This window comes from Orycteropus afer, unplaced genomic scaffold (genome assembly GCF_000298275.1).
Source record: "Orycteropus afer afer isolate SDZICR_OR568_19922 unplaced genomic scaffold, OryAfe1.0 scaffold00096, whole genome shotgun sequence".
Taxonomy (NCBI): Eukaryota; Metazoa; Chordata; class Mammalia; order Tubulidentata; family Orycteropodidae; genus Orycteropus; species Orycteropus afer.
In genome coordinates this window covers 9,785,641-9,813,071 of record NW_006921683.1, presented here as the reverse complement: position 1 = coordinate 9,813,071, position 27,431 = coordinate 9,785,641, and the positions used below count along the sequence as shown (strand labels likewise).

Here is a 27,431-nt window from a genome sequence, read left to right as displayed (position 1 = left end):
TGCTCTTCCGACCTGCTACTCTGGGCGGGCCTGAGTTTCCCCTCCTCACCTAATCCCTTTGGCTGATTGCTCTTCTCTCTGGCTTCCTGGCTTTTATCCCCTTTCTCCTGTTCTTCCGGCCTGCTACTCTGGGCATCCCTGAGTTGTCTCTCCTCACCTGTAACCCTGGGCTGACTGCTCTTCTGTCCATGTTGAAGGCTTTTATCCCCTTTCTCCTGCTCTTCCAGCCTGCTCTTCCGACCTGCTACTCTGGGCGTCCCTGAGTTGTCTCTCCTCACCTGTCACCCTGGGGCTGTTAACCATAGATGTAGGGATTAGTTCTGGACTTTCAATTCTATTCCATTGTATTTGTATTATTAAATCAGTACCAGGCTGAACATCATTGGTATTTCTCAACTAAAAGAATTGAAGAAGAAATTGAATCCTTGAGTTGTAATATTGAAGGATTCTATGAGCAAAATATTGAACGATGCAGGAAGCATCAAAAGAAGATGGAAGGAATACACGGAGTCACTGTATCAAAAAGAATTGGTTGATGTCCAACTATTTCAGGAGATAGCATATGATCAAGAACCAATGGGGAAGAATTGGTTGATGTCCAACTATTTCAGGAGATAGCATATGATCAAGAACCAATAGGGACTGGAAGAAGTCCAAGCTGCACAGAAGGAATTGGTGTAAAACTAGGCTCTAGGAATTGACAGGCTACCCATTGAGATGATTGAGCAAATGGATGCAGTGCTGATGGTGCTTACTTGGTTATGCAAAGAAATTTGGAAGACAGCTACCTGCCCACCTGACTGGAAGAGATCCATATTTGTGCCCATTCCAAAGAAGGTGATCCAACAGAATGTGGAACTCATTGAACAGTATCATTAAAATCTCAGACAAGTAAAATATTGCTGAAGATAATTAAAAAATGGATACTGCAGTATATTGACAGGGAACTTCCAGAAATGCAAGCTGGATTCAGAAGAGGATGTGGCATGAGAATATCATTGCTAATGTCAGATGAATCTTTGCTGAAAGCAGAGAATACCAGAAAGATGTTTACTTGTGTTTTATTGACTATGCAAAAGCATTTGACTGTGTATATCATAACAAATTATGGATAACATTGAGAAGAAAGGGAGTTCCAGAACAAGGGAAAACTGCATGGTTTAAAATCAGGAAGGTTGTGCATCAGGGTTGTGTCCTTCCACCATATTTAATTCAATCTGTATGCTAAGCAAATAATCCGAGAAGCTGGACTATATGAAGAAGAATGCAGTATCTGGTTTAGAGGAAGAACCATTAATAACCTGCGATATCCAGATGACAACCTTGCTTGATGAAAGTGAAGATAACTTGAAGCACTTATTCATGAAGATTACGGACCACAGTCTGCAGTATGGATTACACCTCAACATAAAGAAAACAAAAATCCTCACAACTGGACCAATAAGCAACATCATGATAAATGGAGAAAACATTGAAGTTGTCAGGGATTTCATTTAATTTGAATCCACAGTCAACACCCATGGAAGAAGCAGCTAGGTAACCGGATGTCGTATTGCACTGGGAATATAAGCTGCAAAGGATCTTTATAGGGTTAAGAAACAAAGAAGTCACTTTGAAGACTAAGGTGCACCTGACCCAAGCCATGGTATTTTCAGTCACCTAATATGCGTATGAAAGCTGGACAATGAATAAGGAAAACCAAAGAAGAGTTGATACCTTTGAATTGTGGTGCAGAAGAATGCTGAAAATACTATGGACTGCCAGAAGAACGAACAAATCTGTCTTGAAGAAATACAGTCTGAATACTCTTTAGAAGCATGACCAGACTTTGTTTCACCTGCTTTGGTCATGTGGTCACAAGGGACCATTCTCTAGAGAAGGTTATGCTTGGTAGAGTAGAGGGTCATTGAAGAAGATGACCCTCAATGAGATGGACTGACATAGTAGCTGCGGTGATGGGCTTAAACACAACAAATGTGAGGATGGCCAGGACCGGGCAGTGTTTTGTTCTGTTTTACATGGGGTCACTATGAATGGGACAATACCTAACAACAACAGCATCAGGCTGTTGTGATTACTGTCATTGTATAGAATGTTTTGAAATCAAGAAGTGTGAAGCCTCTTTGTTCTTCCAAATTGCTTGGGTTGTTCGTGGCCTCTTGCCTTCCATACAAAGTTGAGGATTACTTTTTCCATTTCTGTAAATAATGCTGATGGAATTTTGATCAGGGTTGTGTTGAGTCTATAGATAGCTTTGGGTAGTATTGACCCTTTCACAGTAGTAAGTCTTCTAATCCATGAGCATGGAATGTCTTTTTATTTAGTTAGTTCTGTTTTTACCTCTTGCAGCAGTGTTTTATAGTTTCAGTTTTCATTGTATAAATCCTTTACATTCCTGGTTAGGTTTTTTCTTAGCTATTTTATTCTCTTAGGAGGTGTGGTTGTGCAGTGGTCAAAGTGCTTATTTGCTAACCACAATGTAGGTTGTTTGAACTCAGCAGTCTACAGTGAATTGCTTGATGTGGCCCTTTTAGCCATTGCCTCTGTTTTGTGATGTACTGTAAATCCTATTATCCATGCCTGTTTAAGGTGGTGTAGTAGTTAAGATCGTGTGTCAGTTTGTCTAGGCAGCTGGTGGTAGTCATTCCCTTTAATGACTGGCAGTCGACTCTGTGGTGGGATTTGCTGTGAACAGCTGCTGATTGTTAATGCCATCCACTTCGGTTATTTCTGTTGGAGCAGCACAGGTGGAATGTATCTTGAGTCCTGCCTTGCTAGAGGGTATAACTCAAATCACCACCCTTAGCTTCCTTGAGGGTATTCCCTGTGAATTCTCCTGGGAAGGTTCACCCTCCTCTTGCTCCGGTTCTGCGTTTTGGTTCATTGTCATCTCATCCCTGGATTTGGGACAGCAGCCATCATCTGAACTGCTGATTGAGGTTTGTCAAACCCCAAGAATTGGGAGGATCCTCTAGACCTACTTACAGACCTGAGACTTGCTAGCCTCCCAGCCTCTACCACCATCACTATGTGAGATGATCCCTTGGGTGTCTGTGAGTTCTGTGAGGCATTACAGCGAAATACAGAGCCCTATGATGGGAGATTACTGAGAGGAGGAGGAATGGTTAATGTCTGAAATGATGGAGTGGCATGGTAGTTTGGACATTTGGAACATCTTTAACCTTGCCTCATGGGGACTGGCCTTGTGCTGATCTTTCTACAAGAAATTGTTCAAGCACATCCTCTCTGCAGGAGAAAGATGTGGCAGTCTGTTTCCACAAAGATCTATAGGCTTGGAAACCTTATGAGGCAGTTCTTCTCTGTCCTAAAGGGTCACTGTGAGTCAGAAGCAACTCAACAGCAGCGGGTTTACTTTTGGCTGGTTATTCTCATAGGTACTATTGTAAATGAAATTGTTTTATTTTGTGTTTTGTTTTTCAGATTTTTCCTTATTGGCATATAGAAACCCAATTGATTTTTTGTGTGTTGATCTTGTAATTTGCAACTTTGTGGAATTCTTATATCAATGCTAGAAGCTTTCTTGTGGATCTTTTGGGATTTTCTATATACAGGATTATGTCATCTGCAAATAGAGATAGTTTTACTGTCCAATTTGGATACCTTTTATTTTATTTTTCTTGCCTTATTGCTCTGGCTAGGACTTCTAGTCCAATATTGAGTAGTGTTGTTGTTGTTGTTATATACCGTTGAATCAGACCTGACTCATAGTGACCCCTCCTTGGGTTTACGAGGCAGTATTACTAAGGAAGTAAATTGCCCCATCTTCCATCCGAGGAGTGGCTGGTGGGTTTGAACTGCCAGCCTTTTGGTTAGCAGTCAAGTGCCTCAGGCACTATGCTACCAGAGCTCCTGCAATATTGAGTAGAAGTGGTGATAATGGCATCTTTCTCTCATTCCTGTTCTCAAGGGGAACGTGTTGGGAACCAGCCTTTGCTTTGTCTAGTGTGGTATTGTTGTATTAGATAACCTCTAAATATATTTTTTTATAATACAGTAATTTTAATATCCATATTTTGATTCATCTTTATACCTTTAAGACTGTGTCATGACAATTTTATGTAATTTTACAACAAGAAATCTCTTTGTCTTTCCATCTAGCAGCCAGTTTGGTGATGAGTAAACATAAGGTCTGACCATGTGGTTTGATTACAAAGGGCAGTGACTAATCCTAAAATATTTTCATATAATTCAATTCCTGGGATTAAGGAGGTCAACCCCAGCTAATATTAATAGGTATAAGTGTGGCTCATGTTTTGATATGTCTTGCTCCAAACCAACAAGTTATTTGGTTCTGGGGTACATGGTTATGTGCTGCTACTCCAGAGACAAGACTAGATGTTTGAGTTATGCATCTGTGTAAGATAAGAGTCCTGGGGTATCCATTTTGTCATGTTTGTCTTCATCTGTATTAATTTCCTGGTTAATTATTAAATATAAAACAAACTATATGTGCCTGAACTGAGTGGTATGTTTTAACTTAACCCTGTCCTCCTGAAATCCAAAGGAAAGACAGAACAAAAAATTATGAATTTCTAATGTGAATAACGGAGCTCTGGTAGTATAGTGCCTAAAGACACTTGACTGCTAACCAGAAGGCTGGTTCAAACCCACCAGCCACTCCTTGGAAGGAAAGTTGGGCAACCTACTTCCGTAGTGATACAGCCTTAGAAACCCAAGGAGCAGTCGCTATGAGTCAAGTCGGACTTGATGGCACATAACAACAAGAATGTGAATAAATTAAGAACAATGTGACCCTTTTTTCTTTTCCTAATGATACAGTTTACTGCTTTGTTTTAATGATGTTCAGTGATGCTCTCTCTACTGTGACTCTATTTAATTTTTATGAATCCACATATATTGGAGTCAGTCATTCCATTTAGATGCCAGTGATGCTCAGCATTCAGTTATGACTTTGGTAGTGGTTCAACCCATTGCCAGTTTTTGTTTCTGTAGCAATTTAATTCCCATTTGTTCTCATGTTTAAAGCTTTTAAATTTTTTAATCTTGTGTGCCATTTGTCTCCATTTTATTTGGGTAAATAAAACATTTGTAATGTTTTCATTTCATTTTCTTAAAATTCAAAATAGTGTTTTTAAATTTCCTTTTCTGTTTGTCTCATAACTTGCACTTACTCTTTAGCCCAGTTTTAATCTGTCTTATTTCTTACTCTTGTTTGTTTTATGAATTAGATTTTTCTCCAAAGGCTGTAATTTCTGTTTTACAAGTTCATCACTCTTTCTCCTTTAGCCTCCCTCTATTTCCTCATTGGTGTGGGATCTATACTACTTTTTGTAGTACTGATTTCAACAAAAAGTCATAATTCACTGCTTATAAAAACAAGATATCATTTTGTAAAATCTCATCAGAAGTTATTCAGTTTATCCATTCAAATTTTGTGAGTTGATTTGGGGTATAGAGTGAAAAGGTCTGCTAACTAAAATGATTTGAAATACGCTTATAGATACTGGAAGCTGTAGAAACCTGGGTTTTTTAAAAGTCTTCTCAGAAATTACCAGTGACTTGAGTGTCAAGGCATTACTAGCTAACTAGAATATCATAGGTTTTTTTGGCTTTGGGATGAATTGATACTCAGTTTAGTAACTGGTTTTCTCATACTGATTGTCACTGTTAATGATTTTTTTAAAAACGGGAAGCAGAAACTCTTGATGCAGTCTGGGATCCAGTGAGGAAAAATAATGATGCTTGTTGGTGAAATAATTGAGTACTTTTTTTTTTTTTTTAATTTATAATGTATGGCATAAGCATATATACTTTACAGTATATATATTGGAAAATAGTTTGAATGGTGTATGTGTGTATGTATGTATGTGTGAGACACACATGCACATATATATGAAAAATCAGTTTATTTCCTTCTAATTTTTTTTTGGTTTCCTGTAGCATAGTGCCTAAGGCACTTGACTGCTAACCAGAAGGCTGGCAGTTCAAACCCACCAGTAACTCCTCGGAAGGAAGGTTGGGCAATCCTACTTCTGTAGTGATACTGCCTCGGAAACCCCAAGGAGGGGTCGCTATGAGTCGGGGCCGACTCAACAGCACATAACAACAACAACAAACAAAAAGATACATGATAATGGTTATTTTTGGCTCATTATGTACCTATCTTTAATCTTTTTCTATATGCCAAGTATTTTTAGGGTCATACCGATGCTTAAGTTACTGTTTAATGTATAGCTTTTATACCTACATAAAGCAGTAACCCTAAACTTTCTTGTTTAACCTTCTTGTTTAAATGGCAAGTTTGACATTTTTTTCTGATTAATTTCAGGTCCCAGTCATTAAAGCTTTTGGCATCTTAAAGCGAGCAGCCGCTGAAATAAACCAGGATTATGGTCTTGATCCAAAGATTGCAAATGCAATAATGAAGGCAGCAGATGAGGTAGGAGGTAATAAGTATGTTTACTTAATAGCATCAGACCAGTACCACCCACTGGATGATGGTAAACTCTGTCAGTAGAAAAAAGACACTGAATTCTTGAGTTAATGAATTCAATTTTGGGGGGGCAGCATGTTATTTTGTGAATGTGTTAATAATCATGCTTAAAATACTCTACTGTGGCAAAATTTCCAGATGATCTTTATTTAAGCCTCTAGACTTTCCTTCTAAATTTATAACCATTTAAATCATTTTTCTGAAAAGATACTATCTGAATGTACAGATTTCATTTCCTATTTTATGTATAAATGATACTTTTAAAACTTGTTGTTGTTATGTGCCATCGAGTCAGATCTGACTCATAGCGACCCCTCCTTGGGTTTCTGAGGCAATATCACTATGGAAGTAGATTGTCAGCCTTCCTTCTGAGGAGTGACTGGTGGGTTTGAACCACCAGCCTTCTGGTTAGCAGTCAAATGCCTTAGGCACTATGCTACCAGAGCTCCTACTTTTAAAACTAGTTGATTATTTTATTATAGCCATTGAGAATGTAATTCTACTGATCCACTAATAACATTTTCTTAAGGAAGCAATTGAAATAACAGTTTAAACACTATGGATAGTTCTGATTATTATTTTTTATATAATTAGGAGAATAAATTACTTTAAAGTAAACCAGTTATTTAAGGATTAGATTTTCAAACGGCTAGTTTTTTAAGCTCAAATCATTACAGAAGATGAAGTTAAGCACCTTTCCTTTTTAAAAGCTTACAATCCAGAAACTAACACATAAGCCAAAACTATAAAAATATGACACAAATAGGGACAAATCTGGGCAGTGTTTGTTTCTATATTTGGCACTTGCTACTCACTGGGCATCTGTGAGATGAAGTAGCTATTAGTAAATTCACATTTTCAAGTCACTTATTCATTATCAAGCTGACTCCAGTTGTAGTATCTGTTAGATATTCCTGCTGGGCACCAACAGTAAATGTATCTAAAAACCTAACACTGTCAGGTTTAATAGGTGACCCTATCTGAATAGTAAACAACTTTTGCATAAATCAGTGAAATTACTGTACCATTCAGAATAGATACTATTTCACTTTTTAAAATAGTGGTGATTAGAACAAGAGATAACGGCCGAAGCTGAGCCAGACAGCTACATATGAGTACTGTTAGCAAATCATTGGTGTTGTTATCAGATGCTGTTGAGTTGGCTCTGACTCATAGTGATCCTACATATAAGAGAATGAAACACTGCCTGGTCCTGTGCCATCCTCACAATCTTTGCTGTGTTTGAGCCAATCATTGTAGCCAGCGTGTCAGTCCATCTCGTTGAGGGTTTTCCCTTTCTTCCATGATCCTCTACTTTAATAAGAATGCTCTTCTTTTCCAGGGAATGGTCCCTTCTGACCACATGACCAAAGTAAGTGGGATAAACTCTGGCCATTCTCTCTTCCAAGGAGCATTCTGGCTGTACTTCCTCTGAGACCAATTTGTTCATTCTTCAGGCAGTCTGGTGGTTGAGGTTGTGTGTCAACTTGGGGTGCCTGGTTGAGTGGCTGGGTGGCTGGATGTAGTTATTCCCCATGGTGAGATTGGCAATTAATTCCATGGTAGAATCTACTGGAGCAGCTGAGTAGCTGCTTTAGGGATGTGGTTTGCTTCCAGTATATAGGAAGCAGCTTTGAGGAAGGTCTCTAGCTTTTTGGCACTCTTGAACCTTGTGTTTAGCCAAGTCATTGTTCAGTAGCCTGCCATGCTCTGCTGATGTTGGGACTTTTCTTGGACTTGAATTAGTGGCCTGCTGTGTTTGGTAATATTGGGACTGTGCCTTTTTACTTGTCAACCTTGGGTTTGTCAGCCTCAGCAGCCAGCAGCTGCCTGAGTGAAGAAAAGCCTCCAGCTTCAGTGGGCCGGGAACAGGAGGCAGAGCAGAAGCCCAAGGTTGAGGGGCTTTCACCCAGTCCCTAGAGCCTGGCACTTCAAACTTGAACTTATAGCCTCCAGAATTGTAACAGAATAAATCCCTGTTTGTTTGAGCCATCCCATTTGTGGTAAATTCCTGTCAGAGTGGCTCCAGTAACCAAAACACAGGCCATAGTATTTTCAATATTCTTTACCAGCACCATAATTCAAAGGTAGGCACTCTTCTTTGGTCTTTATTCGTTGTTCAGCTTCCACATGCATATTAGATGATTAAAAATACAATGGTTTGGGTCAGGCACACCTTAGTCTTCAATGTGATGTCTGCCTCTTAACACTTTGATGAGATCTTTTGCAGCAGATTTTCCCAGTGCAATATGACGTCTGATTTCCTTATTGCTGCTTCCATAGGTGTTGACTATGGATCCAGTTAAAATGAAATCCCCGACAACCTCAGTCTTTCCTCCATTTATATGATGTTACTTATTGGTCCAGTTGTGAGGATTTTTATTTTCTTTATGTTGTGGTGTATGTAATACATAGTGAGTACTGTAATCTTTGTCATAAGTAAGTGCTTCACGTGATCTTCACTTTCAGTGAGCAAAGTTGTGTTGTCTGCATATCACAGGTTGTTAATGAGTTTTTCTCCAATCCTGATGACATCTTCTTCATATAGTCCAGCTTCCCACATTGTCTGTTTAGCATACAGATTGAATAAGTACAGTGAAAGGATACAATCCTGATGTACACCCTTCCTGATTTTAAACAATGCAGTGTCCCCTTGTTCTGTTTGAACGACTGCCTCTTGGTCTGCATACAGATTCCTAGTGAGAATAATGATGTATTCTAGAATTCCCATTCTTTGCAATATTATCTATAATTTATTATGATTTACACAATAAAGTGCTTCTGCATAGTCAATAAAACAGGTAGACATCTTTCAGGTATTCTTTGCTTTCAGGTAAGATCTGACATCAGCAATGATATCCTTTGTTTCACATTCTCTTCTGAGTCCAGCTTGCATTTCTGGAAGTTCCCTGTCAATACATTGCAACATCTGTTTTTGAATTATCTTCAGCAAGATTTTACTTGCTTGTGATGTTAATGATATTGTTTGATAATTTCTACATTCTGTTAGAATGGAGACAAATGCTTATCTTTTCCAGTCGTTTAGCATATGAAAAGAAAGTAGTACTATAAATTGGGCTTTCTTAATCATGGTTCATTAAAATATTTAATTTAATTTTGAGTATTATTTTAAAAATACTAATTTTTTCCCCCTGCAGGTAACTGAAGGTAAATTAAATGATCATTTTCCTCTCGTGGTATGGCAAACTGGATCAGGAACCCAGACAAATATGAATGTAAATGAAGTTATTAGCAATAGAGCAATTGAAATGTTAGGAGGTGAACTTGGCAGCAAGAAACCTGTGCATCCTAATGATCATGTTAATAAAAGCCAGGTCAGTATATGATCTCTTCTTTGTTATTAATTGAAAAGAACACCTGAAATTTTTCTTTTAAAATCATCATTGGCTTATATTCTTTAACTAAGATTTCTTCTAAGTTCCTCTACTTTTTTTAGGAACTTGTCTCTATGTCCTGAATATCATAAGGATCACTTTTAGGACACTTGAAATTATCTTATATGTATATGGTTAAGCGCTTGGCTGCTAACTGAAAGGTTGGCACTTTGGACCCATCAGCTGCTGGAGAAAGATGAGTCTGTCTGCTTCTGTAAAGATTATAGCCTTGGAAACCTTATGGGGTAGTTTTACTCTGTCCTACAGGATGCTATTAATATAAATTGACTAGACAGCAGTAGGGTTGGTCAGGAATTTTGTAGACTGTCCCTCAATTTGGGTTTGTCTGGTATTTTCTCACGGTTAGACTGAGATTAGGAGTTCTGGGGAAGAATGTCACAGAAATAAAGGGTCTTTCTCATCGAGCATATCAGTAACATGACTAGTTACTCTTGTTGTTGTGTGCCATCAAGTCAATTCTGACTCATAATTACCATATAGGACAGAGTAGAACTGCCCCATAGGGTTTCCTAGGTAGGTTACTATGAATCAGATATGACTCAACAGCAGTGTTTTTTTAATTTTTGTGGGAGCAGATCACCAAGTCTTTTCTCCTTGAGAACCACTGGTGTTTTCAAATTGCCAGCCTTTGTTTAATAGCTGAGTGCGTAACTATTGTGCCACTAGGGGCACTTGCTTTTAGATGATGTTTCCTTTAATCACTCGGTTAAGGTGGCACTTGCCAGATTTCTTCCCTATAAAGTTACTCTTTTTCCTCTTCCATACTCTATTTTCAGAAGTGAGTCAGAAGTCCTACCTACACTCAAGAGAACTGGGAGTTAAGCTCCACTTCCTTGAGGGAGGAAGGAGCTCTGGTGGTATAGTGGTTAAGGCATTTGGCTGCTAACCAGAAGGTCAGTGGTTGAAACCATCATCTACTCCACAGGAGAAAGATGAGGCAGTCTGTTTCTGCAAAGAGTTACACCCTTGGAAACCCTGTAGAGCAGTTCTATTCTGTTCTATAGGATCACCATGAGTCAGAATCGACTCAATCGCAGTGAGTTTGGTTTTGGTTGGATTCTAGAGGGAGAACTATCAAAAAGTTTATGAACATATGTAAAACTACCACAGTAATTAATAAATACATTGGAGAAGATACTTTGAGGCTATGCAAGTATCCTATTTCTACTTAAACTTTAGTCTACTAATTTTAGCCTCCATTGGTAGATCTTGCCACAGCAGTTACTACTGAGGTATTTTAATGGTGATTTTCTATATCCCCTATCCTTTTTACATTGATTAATTAAAAATTTTCTGTAAGAAATATGTGTCCCTTTTTCAAGTATTTATTTATTCAGTCATTTATGTATATCAGCATGAACTCATGGGCATTTATTTTATTCTTTGCGTTATAATCCAGTACTTTTATTATTTATTTTGTTGCTTAATTTTTTCTAGCTTTGTGAGCTCTTTCTGATTAGCTGTTAGGTTCTTTTCTTTTTTTTCTTTTAAAGCTCTTTCTGGCACTTCTTTGTGCCACTAGAAGATACTCTAGGCTCCTCATCTTGTATTTTCCCTGCATTGGTCCTAGATACAGCCATTTTCCAAGGAACACTTAGAAAAGCTTATTGAAGAATAATGCTTAGAAGTCAAGATCTGAGTGCTACAAATAATTTATTTTTAAGTGTTAATGGGGAAGTTTGTCATATAAATTGATTATATGAAGGATTTTCCAAACCCACTTATTTAGATATGAATTTATATTTTAGATATAATCAGGTTTAGAATTTGCTTCAGAATAATATAGTGTGTATGATAAGGTGGAGAAGTTAGGGTGGCATTATAGATGAAACAAGATTGTCTATTGATAATTATGGAATTTAGGTTTTAGGTACGTGGGTGTTCATTATACCATTCACCCTACATTTGTAAGTGGTTTGGTATTTTCTATAAAAAGAAGTTAAAAAAATATGAATGTATCTTTTTAAATAGCATTATGTTTTAAAAGTAAAATTATTTATTTAGTACAGGGGCAATACATAAAGAAAGATCACTGAGTTTAACATACCTGGTTGGGTCCCAGTTCTGTCAGTCCCTAACATTTTGGCAAGTCACATAACCTCTTTGAGAACATGGCTTTCTTATTTTTAAAGTGGTGAGCACTACCTTACAGAATTTTCCTGAAATTTAATAAATGAAGAAGTGTTTACAAAAGATCATATGCACTGTGTAACTGTATTTTACTATTGCTGTCTTCAAAAGCAGTTGTTAACTATATTTCTCTATGTTTCACTGCCATTTATTAACAGGAAGATACAATACATACATATGTTCAGTACAGGTGGTATATGGTATGATAAAATCCTAATGGGCTCCATACGAAAAAACAGGTTGCTGCTTATTTGATCCTAAGTGACCTATAATTTATCATACATAAATGTAATTGAGTACTAAATACACTGATCTTGGAGCAGTCATTCAGTGATTTTATTAATGAGACATTCAAGTTTGTTTTCTGTTACCTTTGATTACTATTGTACATTTCTTTTGAAATTTTTCCAAACAGAGCTCAAATGATACTTTTCCCACTGCAATGCACATTGCAGCTGCAATGGAAGTTCACAGAGTACTGTTACCAGGACTACAGAAGCTCCATGATGCTCTCGATGCAAAAGCCAAAGAGTTTGCCCACATCATTAAAATTGGACGTACTCATACGCAGGATGCTGTTCCACTGACTCTTGGACAGGTATAGGAATATGACTAGAATGTTTTATTAAATTTATATATTGGTGTAAGTGGCCACAATACCAACCAAAAAAAAACCAAACACTTTAACCTAACCTGGTGCCGTTGAGTTGATTCCAACTCATAGTGACTCTATAGGACAGAGTAGAACTACCCCATGGGGTTTCCAAGTCTGTAATCTTTGCAGAAGCAGACTGCCACATCTTTCTCCCACCGAGCAGCTGTTGGGTTCAAACTGCAGACTTTTTGGTTAGCAGCCAAGTCCTTAACCACTGTGCCACCAGGGCTCCAATGACCATCATATTAAGTCATGCTAGGTTGAAAAGGTCAAATTAAAACAATTAAGATTAGTGATAGAGATTTTTCTGCATTAACCAGCTGTTGGTTTTTATAGATGTTCACTTAGGAGTAGAGCCTGGAACGTACTGGCTAAGAATAAGATTCCGAGTTTTACTTCTTGGGTTCAGAATCTTTGCTTTGTATGAGCTTTGTGACCTTAGGAAAATTATTTAACCTTTTTGTGCTTCAGTGTCCCAGGTTGAAAAATAAAATATCTCTTTCAAAGCATAATTGTGAGGATCAAATAAGCTAATTCATGTAGGATGCTTAGAACCATGCTTGGTACCTAGTAAGCACATATTAATGTTCTTATTGTTGTTAGGTGCCATTGTGTTGGTTCTGATTCATATCGACCCTGTGTACAACAGAACGAAACACTGCTCAGTCCAGGACTAGCCTCACTACTTTGCTATACCTGAGCCCATCATTGCAGCCACTGTGTCAGTCAATTGTGGTAGTTATCTTTGTGTGTCAACTTGGCTGGGCCTGGTGGAGTGGCTGGGTAGCTTGTGGTAGTTATTCCCCATGATGAGACTGGCAATCAGCTCCATGGTGGTATCTACCACAAGCAGCTGAGTAGCTGCCTTTGGGAATGTGGTCTGCTTCCTATGTATAAGCAGAAGCCTTGGGGAACGGTCTCCAGCCTTTGGCACGCTTGGACCCTGCATGTATCCGTGTTGCTTCTCAGCAGCCTGCTATGCTCTGCCGACCTTGGGACTTACAGTGGCAGACTTACAGCCTGCCATGTAGATTGGTAACATTGGGACTGTGCCTTTTTACTTGTCAACCTTGGGGCTTCTCAGCCTCAGCAGCCAATAGCTGTCTGAGTGAAGAAATGCCTCTAGCTCCAGTGGGCCGGGAGCAGGAGGCAGAGCTGGACCCCAAGGTTGAGTCGCTTTCACCCAGCCTCTAGAGCCTGGCACTTTGAGCTTGGACTTAAAGCCTCCAAATTGTAAGAATAAACTCCTGTTTGTTAAGGCCATCCCATTTGTGGTATATTTCTTGTCAGAGTGGCACTAGGTAACCAGAACACCATCATTGCAGCCACTGTGTCAGTCCATCTCATTGAGGGCCTTCCCCTTTTTTGTTGACCCTCCACTTTACTAAGCATGATTCCTTTCTGCAGGGAATAGCCCCTTCGCACAACATGACTGAAGTAGGTTGAGACAATGTCTGGCCATTCTCACTTCCAAGAAGCATTCCAGCTGCATTTCTTCCAGGACAGATTTGTTTGCTCTTTTGGCAGTCCATCGTACTTTCTAATGTTGAACATCTTGCATACCTGATATGAACCCCACTTGGTCATAATGTATTATTTTTTGGATATGTTGTTGGAGTCTATTGGCTAGGATTTTGTTGAAGATTTTTGCGTTTATATTCATGAGGGATATTGGTCTGTAGTTTTCCTATTTAGTGATGTCTTTGCCTGGTTTTGGTATCAAGGTTATGCTTGCTTCATAACATGAATTTGGGAGGATTCCATCCTTTTCTATGTTCTGGAACTGTGTGAGTAGGTTTGTCACTTCTCTGAATGATAGAATTCTCCAAAGAACCTGTCTGGGCTAGGACTTTTTTTGTTGGTAATTTTTTTATGACTTACTCAATTTCTGTTGCTATGGGTCTGTTCAGCTTTTCCGCCTCAGTCTGTGGTAGTTTAGGTAACTAGTGTTTTTCTAGAAATCTGTCCATTTCTTCTAAATTTTTAAATTTGTTGGAGTACAGTTCTTCTTAGTATCCTGATTATCTTTTTTTCATTTGGTTCTGTTGTGATGTTACCTAATTCATTTCTTATTCATGTCATTTGTATTCTCTCCCTCTTTTCCTTTGTTAAATTTTGCCAGTAATTTCTCAATTTTATTAATCTTTTTTTTAAAAAAACAACTTCTAGTCCTGTTGATTTTTTTTTTTTTCTATTGTCTATTTTCTATTTCATTGATTTTTGCTTGAATCTTTATTATTTCCTTTCTTCTGGTGACTGTAGGCTTTGCTTGCTGTTCTTTTTCTGATTGTTGGAGATGTTGGGTTAAAGTGTTGATTTTGGCTCTTTCTGCTTTTTTTGATGTGTGCCTTTATTGTTATAAATTGGTCTCTGATCACTGCTTTTGCTATATCTCAAAGATTTTGGTATGTTGTGTTTTCATTCTCATTTGGTTCAAGGAATTTTTTAATTCCATTTTTTATTTCTTCTCTTACCCAGTCATTCTTAAGGAGGGTGTTGTTGAGTTTCCATGTGTTTGCTCTTTTTCCATTGATCTTCCTATTGTTGGTTTCTAATTTGATAGCATTGTTATCTGAGAAGATGCTTTGCAGTATCTCAGTGTTTTTCAATTTATTAAGGCTTGCTTTATGGCTAACATATGGTCTATCCTGTAGAATGTTCCATGTGCACTGGAAAAGAACGTACATTGTGCTGTTGTTGGGTGAAGTGCTATGTAGATGTCTACAAGGTCAAGTTGGTAGATTGTATTGTTTAGCTCTTCTGGGTCTTTGTTGAGTTTCTTTCCAGTTCTGTCTTTCATTGGAAGTGGAGTATTAATGTCTCCCACTATGACTGTGAAGTTATCTATTTGCCTTTTCAACTCTTTTAAAGTCTGATTTATGTATTTTGGGCTTGTTCCATTGGGTCCATAGATATTTATTAGAGTTATATGTTCTTGTTCAATTGATTCTTTAATCATTATATAATGTCTTACCTCATCTCGTATGGTGGTTTTTGTCTTAAAGTCAATTTTGATCAGAAATTAATATTTCCACTCCTGTTCTTTGTTTCCATTTGCTTGATATATCTTTTTCCAACCTTTGATTTTTAGTCTATTTTTTCTTTATCTCTAATGTGTGTCTCTTGTAGACAGCATATTGGTGGGTTTTCTTATCCAATCTGCAATTCTCCATCTTTAAGTGGTGCGTTTAATCCATTGACGTTCAGTGTAATTATCAACAGGTATGAATTTGTGCTGTCATTTTGGTATGTGTTTTTTCATGGTGTCCCTGGTTTCTTTGTTCGATGTAATTTTCTGTGCTGAGCTCATTTTGTTTATGAATTATGTTATCCTTTCCTTTGTTGCTGTGATTTTAGTATTTGCTAAATATTTGTGCTTTATAGTGGTGTAAAGGTTTATCATTTTTCTTTGAGGTTATCCTGTGATTTATAATTTCCTCCCTCAGTTTAGAACCATTCTATCTTACAACTCTCTTAACTTCCTCACAATTTAGAAGTTCTGTAACTACACTATTTTCTCTCTTTTTGGTTTGTAGTTGTCCTCATTTGTGAATTGATGTCTCTGGTTCCCTGTTAGCAATCTTGTAAGCTTATATTCCTCTGGATACTTTCATGTCTGGGTTGGTTTCTGGGTTATATCATGTGTATTAATGGTTGGTTGTTGTTTGCTGTTATTGGTTCTCTGTTCAAAGGACTCCCTTCAGTATCTCTTGTAAGGTTAGTCTTGTTTTGATAAACTCCCTTAATTTCTGCTTACCTGGAAATGTCCTAATTTCACCATCATATTTGAGGGACAATTTTGCTGGGTATATAATTCTTGGTTGGAAATTTTTCTTTCAGGGTTTTATATATACGATCCCATTGCCTTCTTGCCTGTGTGGTTGCTCCCGAGATATCAGAGCTTAGTCTTACTGGTTGCTCTTTATAAGTAACTTTTCATTTTTCCTGTGGTGCTTTTAGGATTCTTTCTTTGTCTTTGGTTTTGGTAAGTTTGATGATGATATGTCTTGGTGATTTTCTTATGGGATCTATCCTGTTTGGGGTTCGTTGGACTTCTTGAATGGATATATTCTCATCTTTCACCATATTAAGTAAGTTCTCTTCCAACAAATCCTGGACAATTTGCTCAGTGGTTTTCTTTTCTCTTCCTGTTCTGGAATTCTGATTACACGTAGATTTTTCCTTTTGATGGCATCCCACATGAATCTTAGGTTTTCTTCATTTTGTTTTGATCTTTTTTCTGAGTGATCCCTTTCCAAAGAATAATTCAGGTATTTGTCTTCGAAATCATTAATTCTGTCTTCAGTTGATTCGATTCTACTCCTTTACCCTTTCAATGTGTTATCTATTTCTGAAAATTTAGTATTAATCTCATGGATTTCTATCTATAGATTTTGTATCTTTTCTGATTTTTCATTTATTTTGTCATGTATTAAATGACAAAATGAGAACTAGGAAAAAAGAGAAAAAGCAGAAAACTAGAACCTGGGAAAGGAAGAAGAAAGGATAATAATAAAAAGGACGAAAAAAATTTAAAACAGACAAAAACAAACGAACGAACAAAATCTGGAAATCTGAGTGGGGCAGGACAAGGCACCCAGGCTTTTTCAGACCACGCAGACTGGGATGGAATTCCTGCCAGCCCTGAAGGTGGGTGGGAGTGAGGGATAGCAGAACCTCTCTTCACCAAGAGGGTGTGGAATATATGAGTAGCAAGGGGAATATCATACCTTTATTGTCCTCAGTGTCCAGTTTGTCATTGTGGTCCCCAGCAAGTGGGGCCTAATCTTAGGTCCCTGGAATCTGAGAGAATACTGTCACTTTAAGTATACAAAATTGTCAAACTGCTTGTAAACATTCAAAATGGCTGTGCCCTCTGGAGAGCCCAAAGTCTACAGCTCAGCCCATATAACTCCTTGCTGCTGCTGCTTTGATTCAAAAGCCACCGTGCAGTCTACTGTGCAGCCCCTGGCTAGCAGGGCCAATTTTTTGGTTAATTCTTAGGTCCTAACACCACTTGGCATTATCCAAGCTGTCTGTGCCTTCAGGATCGCTTATAGTCCGCAGCTCCATATGTGTCCTTTTTCAGTGTTTTCATGCAGATTCTTTTAGGTAGAGTATAGTCCACTTCTGTATCTTTTCTTTCAAAGCTCAGGGCTTCCAGATTATCTTCTGTATCTGTATTAATTGGTTCCTCTTCTCTCTGTTGCAGAGGGTCTGTGTAGTTTATCTGCCTATTCCTCTGTCTTACTGGAACTCCCCAGTTCATGGTACTTTCATTAACTTTGCCAACACCACAACTCAAAAGCATCAATTCTCCTTTGGTCTTCTTTATTCATTGTCCAGCTTTTACATGTATATGAGGCAATTGAAAATACCATGGCTTGGGTTAGGCACACCTTAGTCTTCAATGAGACATCTTTGCTCTTCAGCACTTAAAGAGGTCTTTTGCAGCAGATTTGCTCAGTGCAATACGTCATCTGATGTCTTGACTGCTGCTTCCATGGGTGTTGATTGTGGAACCAAGTACTACGAAATGTTTAACAACTTCAGTCTTTCCTCCATTTATTATGATGCTGCTTATTGGTCCAGTTGTGAGTATTTTCATTTTCTTTACATTGAGATGTAATACATACTATAGACTGAAATCTTTACTCTTCATCAGTAAGTACTTTTCAAGTCATCCTCACTTTCAGCAAGCAAAGTTGTGTTGTCAGCATATCGCAGGTTGTCAATGAGTCTTCTTCCAATCCTGATGCCATACAGTCTTCTTCATACAATTCTGCTTCTCAGATTATTTGGTGAGCATACAGATTGAATAAGTGTGTTGAAAGAATACAACCCTAATGCACTCCCTTCCTGATTTTAAACCATGAAGTATATACCCTTGTTCTGTCCAAACGACAGCCTCCTGATCTATGTACGGGTTCCTGATGAGCGCAATCAAGGTTTTCTGGAATTCCTATTCTTCTTAATGTTATCCATAATTGATGGTGATCCACACAATCAAGTGCTTTTGCATAGTCAATAAAACACAAGTAAACATCTTTCTGGTGTTCTTTGCTTTCATTTAAGATCCATCTAATATCAGCAATGGTATCTCTCGCTCTACATCCTCTTTTGAATCCAGCTTGCATTTCTGGAATTTCCTTGTCAATATACTGCTGCAATTGTTTTTGACTTAACTTCAGCAAGATTTTACTTGCGTGTGATATTAATGGTATTCTTCAGTAATCCCCACGTTCTGTGGGGTCACCTTTGTTTGGAATGGGTACAAATATGGATCTCTTCCAGTCAGTTGGCCAGGTAGCTGTCTTCCAAATTGCTTGGCATAAACAAGTGAATGCCTCCAGCACAGCATCCATTTGTTGAAACATTTCAGTGGGTATTCCATCAGTTCCTAGAGCCTTGTTCTTTGCCAATTCTTTCAGTGTACCTTCAACTTCTTCCTTCTTGATCATATGCCACCTCCTAATATGGATGTACCAATTCTTTTTGGTACAATGACTCTGTGTATTTCTTCTGTCTTCTTTTGATGTTTCCTGCATCATTCAATATATAGCCCATAGAATCTTCCAGTATTGCAACTCGAGGCTTAAGTCTTTTTCTTTAGTTCTTTCAACTTGAGAAATGCTGAGTGTATTCTTCCCTTTTGGTTTTGTAACAACTCCAGTTCTTTGCACATTTCATTATAATAAGACTTTTTCTTCTTGTTGCTCTTTGAAATCTTCAGTTCAGCTCTTTTATCTTGTCATTTCTTTTATTTGCTTTAGCTACTCTCCTTTCAGGGGCAAGTTTCAAAGTCTCTTCTGACATCCATTTTGGTATTTTCTTTCCTGTGTTTTTAACGACCTCTTGTTTTCTTCATGGGTGATGTTCTTAATGTCATCCCACAATTCCTTTGGTTTTTGGTCATTGGTGTTCAATGCATCAGATCTCTTCTTTAGATAGTCTCAATTCAGGAGCAGCATAATCAAGTTATATTTTGGCTTTCCTGGACTTGTTTTGTCTTCAACTTCACCTTGAACTTTCATATAAGCAACTGATGGTCTGTTCCACAATCAGCTCCTGGCCTGTTTTGGCTGAAGATACTGAGCTCCATTGCCTCTTGCCAGATAGAGTCAATCTGTTTCCTGTATACTCCATCTGGTGAAGTCCATGTGTAACTGTCATTTGTGTTGTTGAAAACAGGTATTTGCAATGAAAATGTTGTTGGTCTTAACCAAATTCTGTCATACGACCTCCACTGTTATATTTGTCACTAAGGCCATATTTTCCAACTACTGATGATTCTTTGTTTCCAACTTTTGCATTCCAATCACCAGTGATAATCAACACATCTTGATTGCATGTTTAGTCAATTTCAGACGGCTGAAGTTGGTAAAAATCTTCAGTTTCTTCATCTTTGGCTTTGGTGGTTGGTCTATAAATTGGAATAACAGTGGTATTCACTGGACTTCCTTGTAGGTGTATGGATATTATCCTATCACTGACAGCACTGTACTTCAGGATAGATCTTGAAACATTCTTTGTGACAATGAATGCCACCCCATTCCTCTTCAATTTGTCATTCCCAGCATAATAGATCATATGGTTGTTTCATTCAAAATGGCCAAAACCAATCCATTTCAGCCCACTGATGACTAGGATATCAGTCTTTATGCATTCTGTTTCATTTTAAACAACATCCAATTTTTCTAGATTCATACTTTGTACATTCCATGTTCTGATGATTAATGGATGTTTGCAGCTGTTTCTTCACATTTAGGTCATGCCACATCAGCAAATGGAGGTCCTGAAAGCTTCACTCCATCCACATCATTAAGGTCAGCTCTATTCTAAGGAGGCAGTTCTTCCCCAGTCATATTTTAAGTGCCTTCTGTCCCAAGGGGCTGGTCTTCCGACACCATGTCGGACAATGTTTGAGGGCTGTTCGTAAACTTTTCCAGTAATAGATAATGTTTCACTGCTGTTCATAAAGTTTTTACTGGCAATTCTTTGAGAAGTGGATGGCCCCTTCCTTCTTCTGAGTCTGTCTTAGTCTAGAAGCTCCTCTGAAACCTCTCCAGCATAGGTGACCTAACTGGTATTTGAAATACTGGTGGCATAGCCTCCAGCCTCACAGCAACACACAAGCCACCACAGTATGCAAACTGACAGATGACTCTTATTAGTGTTAGCTATCATCATCTTCAGGAGCTCTGGTGGTACAGTGGTTAAGACGTTCAGTTCAACCAGAGTTCGAACCCATCAGCCTATATGGAAGAAGGATGAGGCAGTCTGCTTCCATAAGATTTATGACATTGGAAAACATATTGACCTATTCTACTGTGTCCTGTAGGGTCACTGTGAATTGGAATTGACTTGATGGCAGTGTTTTTTTTTCCGCCCATCTTTATGAATATCATTTCACAATTTCTTTGTCTCACTCTAAGTTAATAGATTCTTTAAGAACTAATTTTAGAGTGATTAAATGAGACAGATTTTACTCTTTAAAATTTTTGTAGCTGCATGTGAAAGAGAAATTATTCTCTTTTATTAAATACCCAGATATTTTTATCAGCAGTACCTTAGGAAATATAAGGAAATAAAGGGAATAATTTTTTCTCAGTAAGCTCATAATCTAGTTTGGGAGGTAGGATGTACACAAATTATTTATCAGTTAAGACATGGTATATATTCCAAGTATCAAATGATAGTTATAGTGTAATAGCTATTGAAGTTGAAGTCAGGGAAAGAGTACAGCTGCTGCTTATTTGGAAAGATTCTTATTTGTTTCTTTGTTCAGATGATGACAAACACTGAAGAAAACTTGATAATTTACTTAATCTCATTATGGAGTGAATGAGGAAAACTCAGAATTATTAATTGAAATATAGGTGATGTGACTAAATCGAACTCACTAGATTAACAAGCCTTTTAAGACAGTGTCTTTCTTATCTGCATTACCATTTCTTAGAAACATGCATAATTTCTAAATAGGAATAATGTCAGTCTTTGAAACTTTTGAATATTCTTCTGGTTTCTCTGTGTGTGTGTATGTGTGTGTATCATGTGTTGAAAACCACTGTCCTAAAGCTCGTTTAGGAGCTCTGGTAGCATAGTGCCTAAGGCACTTGACTGCTAACCAGAAGGCTGGTGGTTCAAACCCACCAGCCACTCCTCAGAAGGAAGGTTGGCCAATCTACTTCTGTCATGATAACGCCTTGGAAACCCAAGGAGGGGTTGCTGTGAGCTGGGTCTGATTCACAACAAAGACCATTTAGACCATGACACAGCCTTGTATGTGACATCATCATTCTTTGTATTATGACAGAACATTCTATTTTTCTGTTTGACTTCATCTTGTCAAAAGCATTTATACGTGCTTTTACTGAAATTTTCAGTTGAGTTACATGATTTTTCCTAATTAACGTATATTCATAAGTAAATCCAATGGGCATATATAAAATGGATGTTATATCAGATGAACTCATTTTTTTGGGGAAAAAAAAGTGGTTTAGGATAGCATGAAATCCTAATACTAATTAAAATTAATGATAGTTTTTCAGTTTTTAGCAGAACAAAAGATTTAGTGTATCTAACAATATATCCTGGCTTGCTCAGCTGAGTCCAGTTTATGCTTGTGCCCTTGCATAATTATAACAAGAGCCCTTGCCATGTTAAAAACATAAAGAATTTCTGTGGTTAGCTTATTTAAAGTGTGTCATATATTGGGTAGCAGTGTGACATTGATGGCAGAATTAAAGTGCATCTTGAAGCTGTAGTCTTATTACTCTGGTACCTACTTGTATTGTTCAGTGCATCACTTAGCTTCTTGAGCCCCTGTGAAACGTCCTTCCTCATGTAAAGATGCTCCCTGTCATGTTCTCAAACTGAAATTGTATGGAGAGTACTTCTATATATGCATTTTTCCTGGTAAGAGGATTCAGTTTTTTTTTTTTTTCCTCAAAATTTTCTGGTACAGCCAAAAAATGATAAAAAAATCACTTCAGTGGATTATAAATAAACAAATTATTTAATATAATAAAGTCATTCTTTTTTAAAGTTCATTTTCTGTATTGCTTTTCTTTGTTTTCTACTAAAAGACTAGATTATAAACAGGCTGCTTATTATCATCAATGGCATTGTCCAGTCTTACAGGTTTATAAATCCTTATCCTTTCCTATACTTTGCTCATCTTATTAGTTGAAACAGTTTAAGTACCACTTAAATAGAGTGTAATTTAATACTCTGAAATATGTTTTTTTAAAGAACTTTCAGTTTAATGCAGTTAGAGTAACTTGTAAGCCATTAAGAAATTACTTATCCTCACTGTAATTTCCTTCTCTTCAGGAATTTAGTGGTTATGTTCAACAAGTAAAATACGCAGTGGTGAGAATAAAAGCTACCTTGCCAAGAATCTATGAGCTCGCAGCTGGAGGCACTGCTGTTGGTACTGGGTTAAATACTAGGATTGGCTTTGCAGAAAAAGTTGCTGCGAAAGTGTCTGCACTCACAGGTTAGTGATAATATGAATTGTTACTAATTTTCTTTGTATTTTCTCGGTTTTTCTACCTTGCATTCTTCCAAGTGTAAAGTTAAAAACAGTACTTTCTCATCAAACATTTGTGTTTTATATCTGTTTCAGAAGTTGTAATATAAATCCACCCCCCCTTTTTTTTAATTTGCCATCTGTGAGTCTGTACAGCCTGGGATTAAAATCCGCCAGTGCTAGTTTTGTTTACTATCTGATGACGCTTAATCATTTTCCCTTAAAGGCTGTTTTGAATGCCAGTTTTCAAAGCATGAAAATCAACCAATGGAAGAAAAATTCATTTGATATTAACATGTAGATAATAACACGCTTAATTCTTTTTTCCCAGTGTCATAGTGTGATATTTCTCTGCATTATTGACCTTTAAAAGGTACCTGAATTAACTTTACTTTAGTGGAGTATGATATTCTTGATAATAATAACAATTAATGGAACCAACTTTTCATCTCCAGATAACTCTTATTAAGATGTGGATGTTTTTACCAGAGGTCTAGGGTAGAGATGTTTATGCAATGTACATTAATTATTACTGACTGGCAGTGCTTTCTAAAAATCAGATTTTAATAGAGAAGAACTGTATTCTTATAGTAAGAATATGTAGCTCTTTCAAATTTTGAACCTGAGAAAGCTTGACTTAGAACATCTTACTCATTTTAGTTTCCTGTTCTTTTAGAGGTTCTTGTTACCCCTACCTAGAGGACAGAATGTAATGCAATAATGTACATATAAATGGTTGTACTAGGAAAAAAATAGTGGAACAAGGCAGAGTGAATTTTATCTACTTTTTTTCCTTAAGAGTAGCCAGGCATCATACACATGAATTTGCAGTGGAAAAGTTTTTTTTTTCCATTCAGTACTGTATTTTTTCGCATATAATGTGCCTTCTGTGTTTGCCAACTGCTTACTCCAGAAGATACTATTTTTTAAGCACTATGCTAATTTTATTTTTACAATAACACATTAAAAAAAAATTAGCATGGCAGCACTTTCGAATATTTATTGTACTTTTTTCTTCTCCCTTTAAATGTGTGAGTGTATCACCAGGTTCTTTCCACTGTAGGGCTTCTTAAAGAAATATAGACAGAGATATAGATAAAGCTTGAGCTTTAAACATGCTGACTACACCACTCATTTATCAGTTTATTGTACTGTGGTGGCTAGCGTGATGCTGTGGTGCTGGACGCTGTGCCACTGGTATTTCAAATACCAGCAAGATTACCCATGGTGCACAAGTTTCAGCAGAGCTTCAGACTAAGACAGACTAGGAAAAAAGACATGGCCAAGTCCACATCTGAAAAAATTGGCCACTGAACACCTTTTGAATATTAGGAAAACATCTGATAGTGCCAAAGATAAGTCCCTCAGGTTAAAAGGCACTCAAAATACAATTAGGGAAGAGCTACCTCCTCATAGCAGAATTACCCTTAATGATGTGGATGAAGTAAAACTATCAGGACCCTCATTTGTTGATGTGACATGTCTCAAAATGAGAAGAAATAGCTGTAAACATCCATTGATAATTAGAATGTGGAATGTACGAAGTATGAATCTAGGAAAATTGGAAGTTGTCATAAATGAAATGGAATGCATAAAGATCAATATTCTGGGCATTAGTGAACAAGAATGGATTGATACTGGCCATTTTGAATCAGACAGTCATGGTCTACTATGTTGATGGATTAAAGAGAAATGGTGTCATATTCATTATCAAAGAGAACATTTCAAGGTCTGCCCTGAAGTACAGTGCTGTCAGTGATAGGATAATGTCCTACAAGGTAGACTTTTTAATGCTTGTGTTAGACTGGGTTCTCTAAAGAAACAAAAACCAACAAAGCTTATATATGTGGAGAGAGAGAGAGAGAAATTTATCTTAGGAAAATGGCTCACAAATGTATAGAAGCCGGCAAGTCCAAAGTCCCTGGAGGAAACGTCGGGCTGTAGGCAACCTTAGCTTCCGCAACTGCAGGGGGCTGAGAAATTCAAGGCTGGCAGGCAGTACACTGGTTGTTGACTCCAACGAAAGACGAATCCAAGATCTGCAGGCCGAGCGGTGGGCTGCTCACTCACGAAAGGTTGTAGTCAGCACACCAGGGTCCTGATCCACCAAAGAATGTCTCTCTTCCCAGGATGTCCCTGGATATCCTGGAAGCAGGCCACACCCCTAGGTAAACTCCCCTTGGGCAGATTGGCCACTCAGAACACAGTCATCCGATCCCATCATGGGAACAACCAAGCAGAACTGGGGTCCAGCCAAGTTGACACACAGCTCCAGCTATCACAATGCTACTATTCAAATTTATGCAAAAACCGCTAAAGCCAAAGATGAAAAAATTCAAGATTTTTACTAACTTCTGCAGTCTGAAATTGAACAACCATGCCATCAAGATGTATTGAAATTACTGGTAATTGGCATACAAAAGGTGGGAAAGAAGACGCATCAGTAGTAGCAAATGAGGCCTTGGTGATAGAAGTGATGCCGGCAATCACATGACAGAATTTTGCAAAACTAATGATTTATTCATTGAAAATACTTTTCTTGACAACCTAAATGGTGACTATACACGTAGACCTCACCAGATAGAATATACAGGAATCAAATCATCTATGTCTATGGAAAGAGATAATGGAAAAGCCCAATATTACCAGTCAGAACAAGGCCAGGGGCCAACTGTGGAACAGACCATCAATTGCACAGATGCAAGTTTAAGTTGAAGCTGAAGAAAAAACAAATCCATGGGAACCAAAATAAAACCTTAAGTATATACCACCTGAATTTAGAGACAATCTGAAGACTAGATTTAACTCTGAATGCCAGTGACTGAAGACCAGATGAATTATGGAATGTCATCAAGGACATCATACATGAAGAAAGCAAACAGTTATTAAAATGACAGGAAAGGAAGAAAAGACCAAAATGGATGTCAGAAGAGATTGTGAAACTTGCTCATGAATGGAGAGTAGCTAAAGCAAATGGAAGAAATGATGAAATAAAAGAGCTGAACAGAAGATTTCAAAGGACAGATCAAGAAGACAAAGTAAAGAATTAAAATGAAATGTGTAAGGGATTGAATCTAGAAAACTAAAGGGGAAGAACATACTCAGCATTTCTCAAGCTGAAAGAACCGAAGAAAAAATTCAAGCCTCGAGTTACAATATTGAAGGATTCTATAAGCAAAATACTGAATGATGCAGGAAGCATCAAAAGAAGATGGAAGGGATACACAGTCACTATACCAAAAAGAATTGGTCAGTATTCAACCACTTTAGGAGGTAGCATGTGGTCAAGAACCAATAGTACTGAAGGAAGAAGTTGAGGCTGCAATGAAGGAATTGGTGATAAACAAGACTTTGGGGATTGTCGGAGTACCCACTGAGATGTTTCAGCAAACAGATGCAGTACTGGAGGTGCTTACTTATTTATGCCAAGAAATTTGGAAAATAGCTACCTGGCCAGTTGACTGGAGAGATCCATATTTGTACCTATTCCAAAGAAAGGTGATCCAACAGAATGTGGAAATTATAGAACAATATCATCAATAGCACACACAAGTAAAATCTTGCTGAAGATAACTCAAAAACGGTTATAGCAGTATATCCATGAGGAACTGCCAAAAAATTCAAGCGAGATTCAGAAGAGGTCAAGGAATGAGAGATAGATATCATTGCTGATGTCATATGGCTCTTGGCTGAAAGTAAAGAATACTAGAAAGATGTTTACCTGTGTTTATTGACTGTGCAAAGACATTTCTGTGTGGATCATAACAAATTATGGAACATTGCAAAGAATGGGAATTCTGCTACACTTCATTGTGCTCACGTGGAACCTGTACATAGATTAAGAGGCTGTTCAAACAGAACAAGGGGATACCGTGTGTTTTAAAATCAGGAAGAGAGTGCCTCAGAGTTGTATCTTTTCACCATACTTATTCAATCTATATGCTGAGCAGATAATCTAAGAAGCTGGATTTTATGAAGAAGACATGGCAGCAGGATTGGAGGAAGACTCATTGACAAGCTGTGATATGCAGATGACACAACCTTGCTTGCTGGAAGGTAAGAAGTCTTGTAGCATTTGTTGATGGAGATCAAAGACTACAAACTTCAGTATGGATTAAACCTCAACATAAAGAATAAAAAAATCTTCACAAGTGGACCAAAAAGGAACATTATAATAAACAGAGTAAAAATTGAAGTTGTGAAGGATTTCAGTTTACTTAG

At 37.6% G+C, this 27,431-nt stretch overlaps 1 protein-coding gene across 1 annotated transcript in view; it reads left to right on the top strand.

Annotated features, from left to right (window-relative positions):
* Positions 1 to 27,431, top strand: part of FH (fumarate hydratase) — a 61,664-nt gene that overhangs the window by 11,230 nt on the left and 23,003 nt on the right. The window contains exons 3-6 of the mRNA XM_007942716.2: positions 6,311 to 6,421; positions 9,634 to 9,810; positions 12,437 to 12,619; positions 23,012 to 23,177. Coding sequence (XP_007940907.1) covers positions 6,311 to 6,421; positions 9,634 to 9,810; positions 12,437 to 12,619; positions 23,012 to 23,177 — 637 coding nt within the window. The remainder of the gene's footprint in view (positions 1 to 6,310; positions 6,422 to 9,633; positions 9,811 to 12,436; positions 12,620 to 23,011; positions 23,178 to 27,431) is intronic.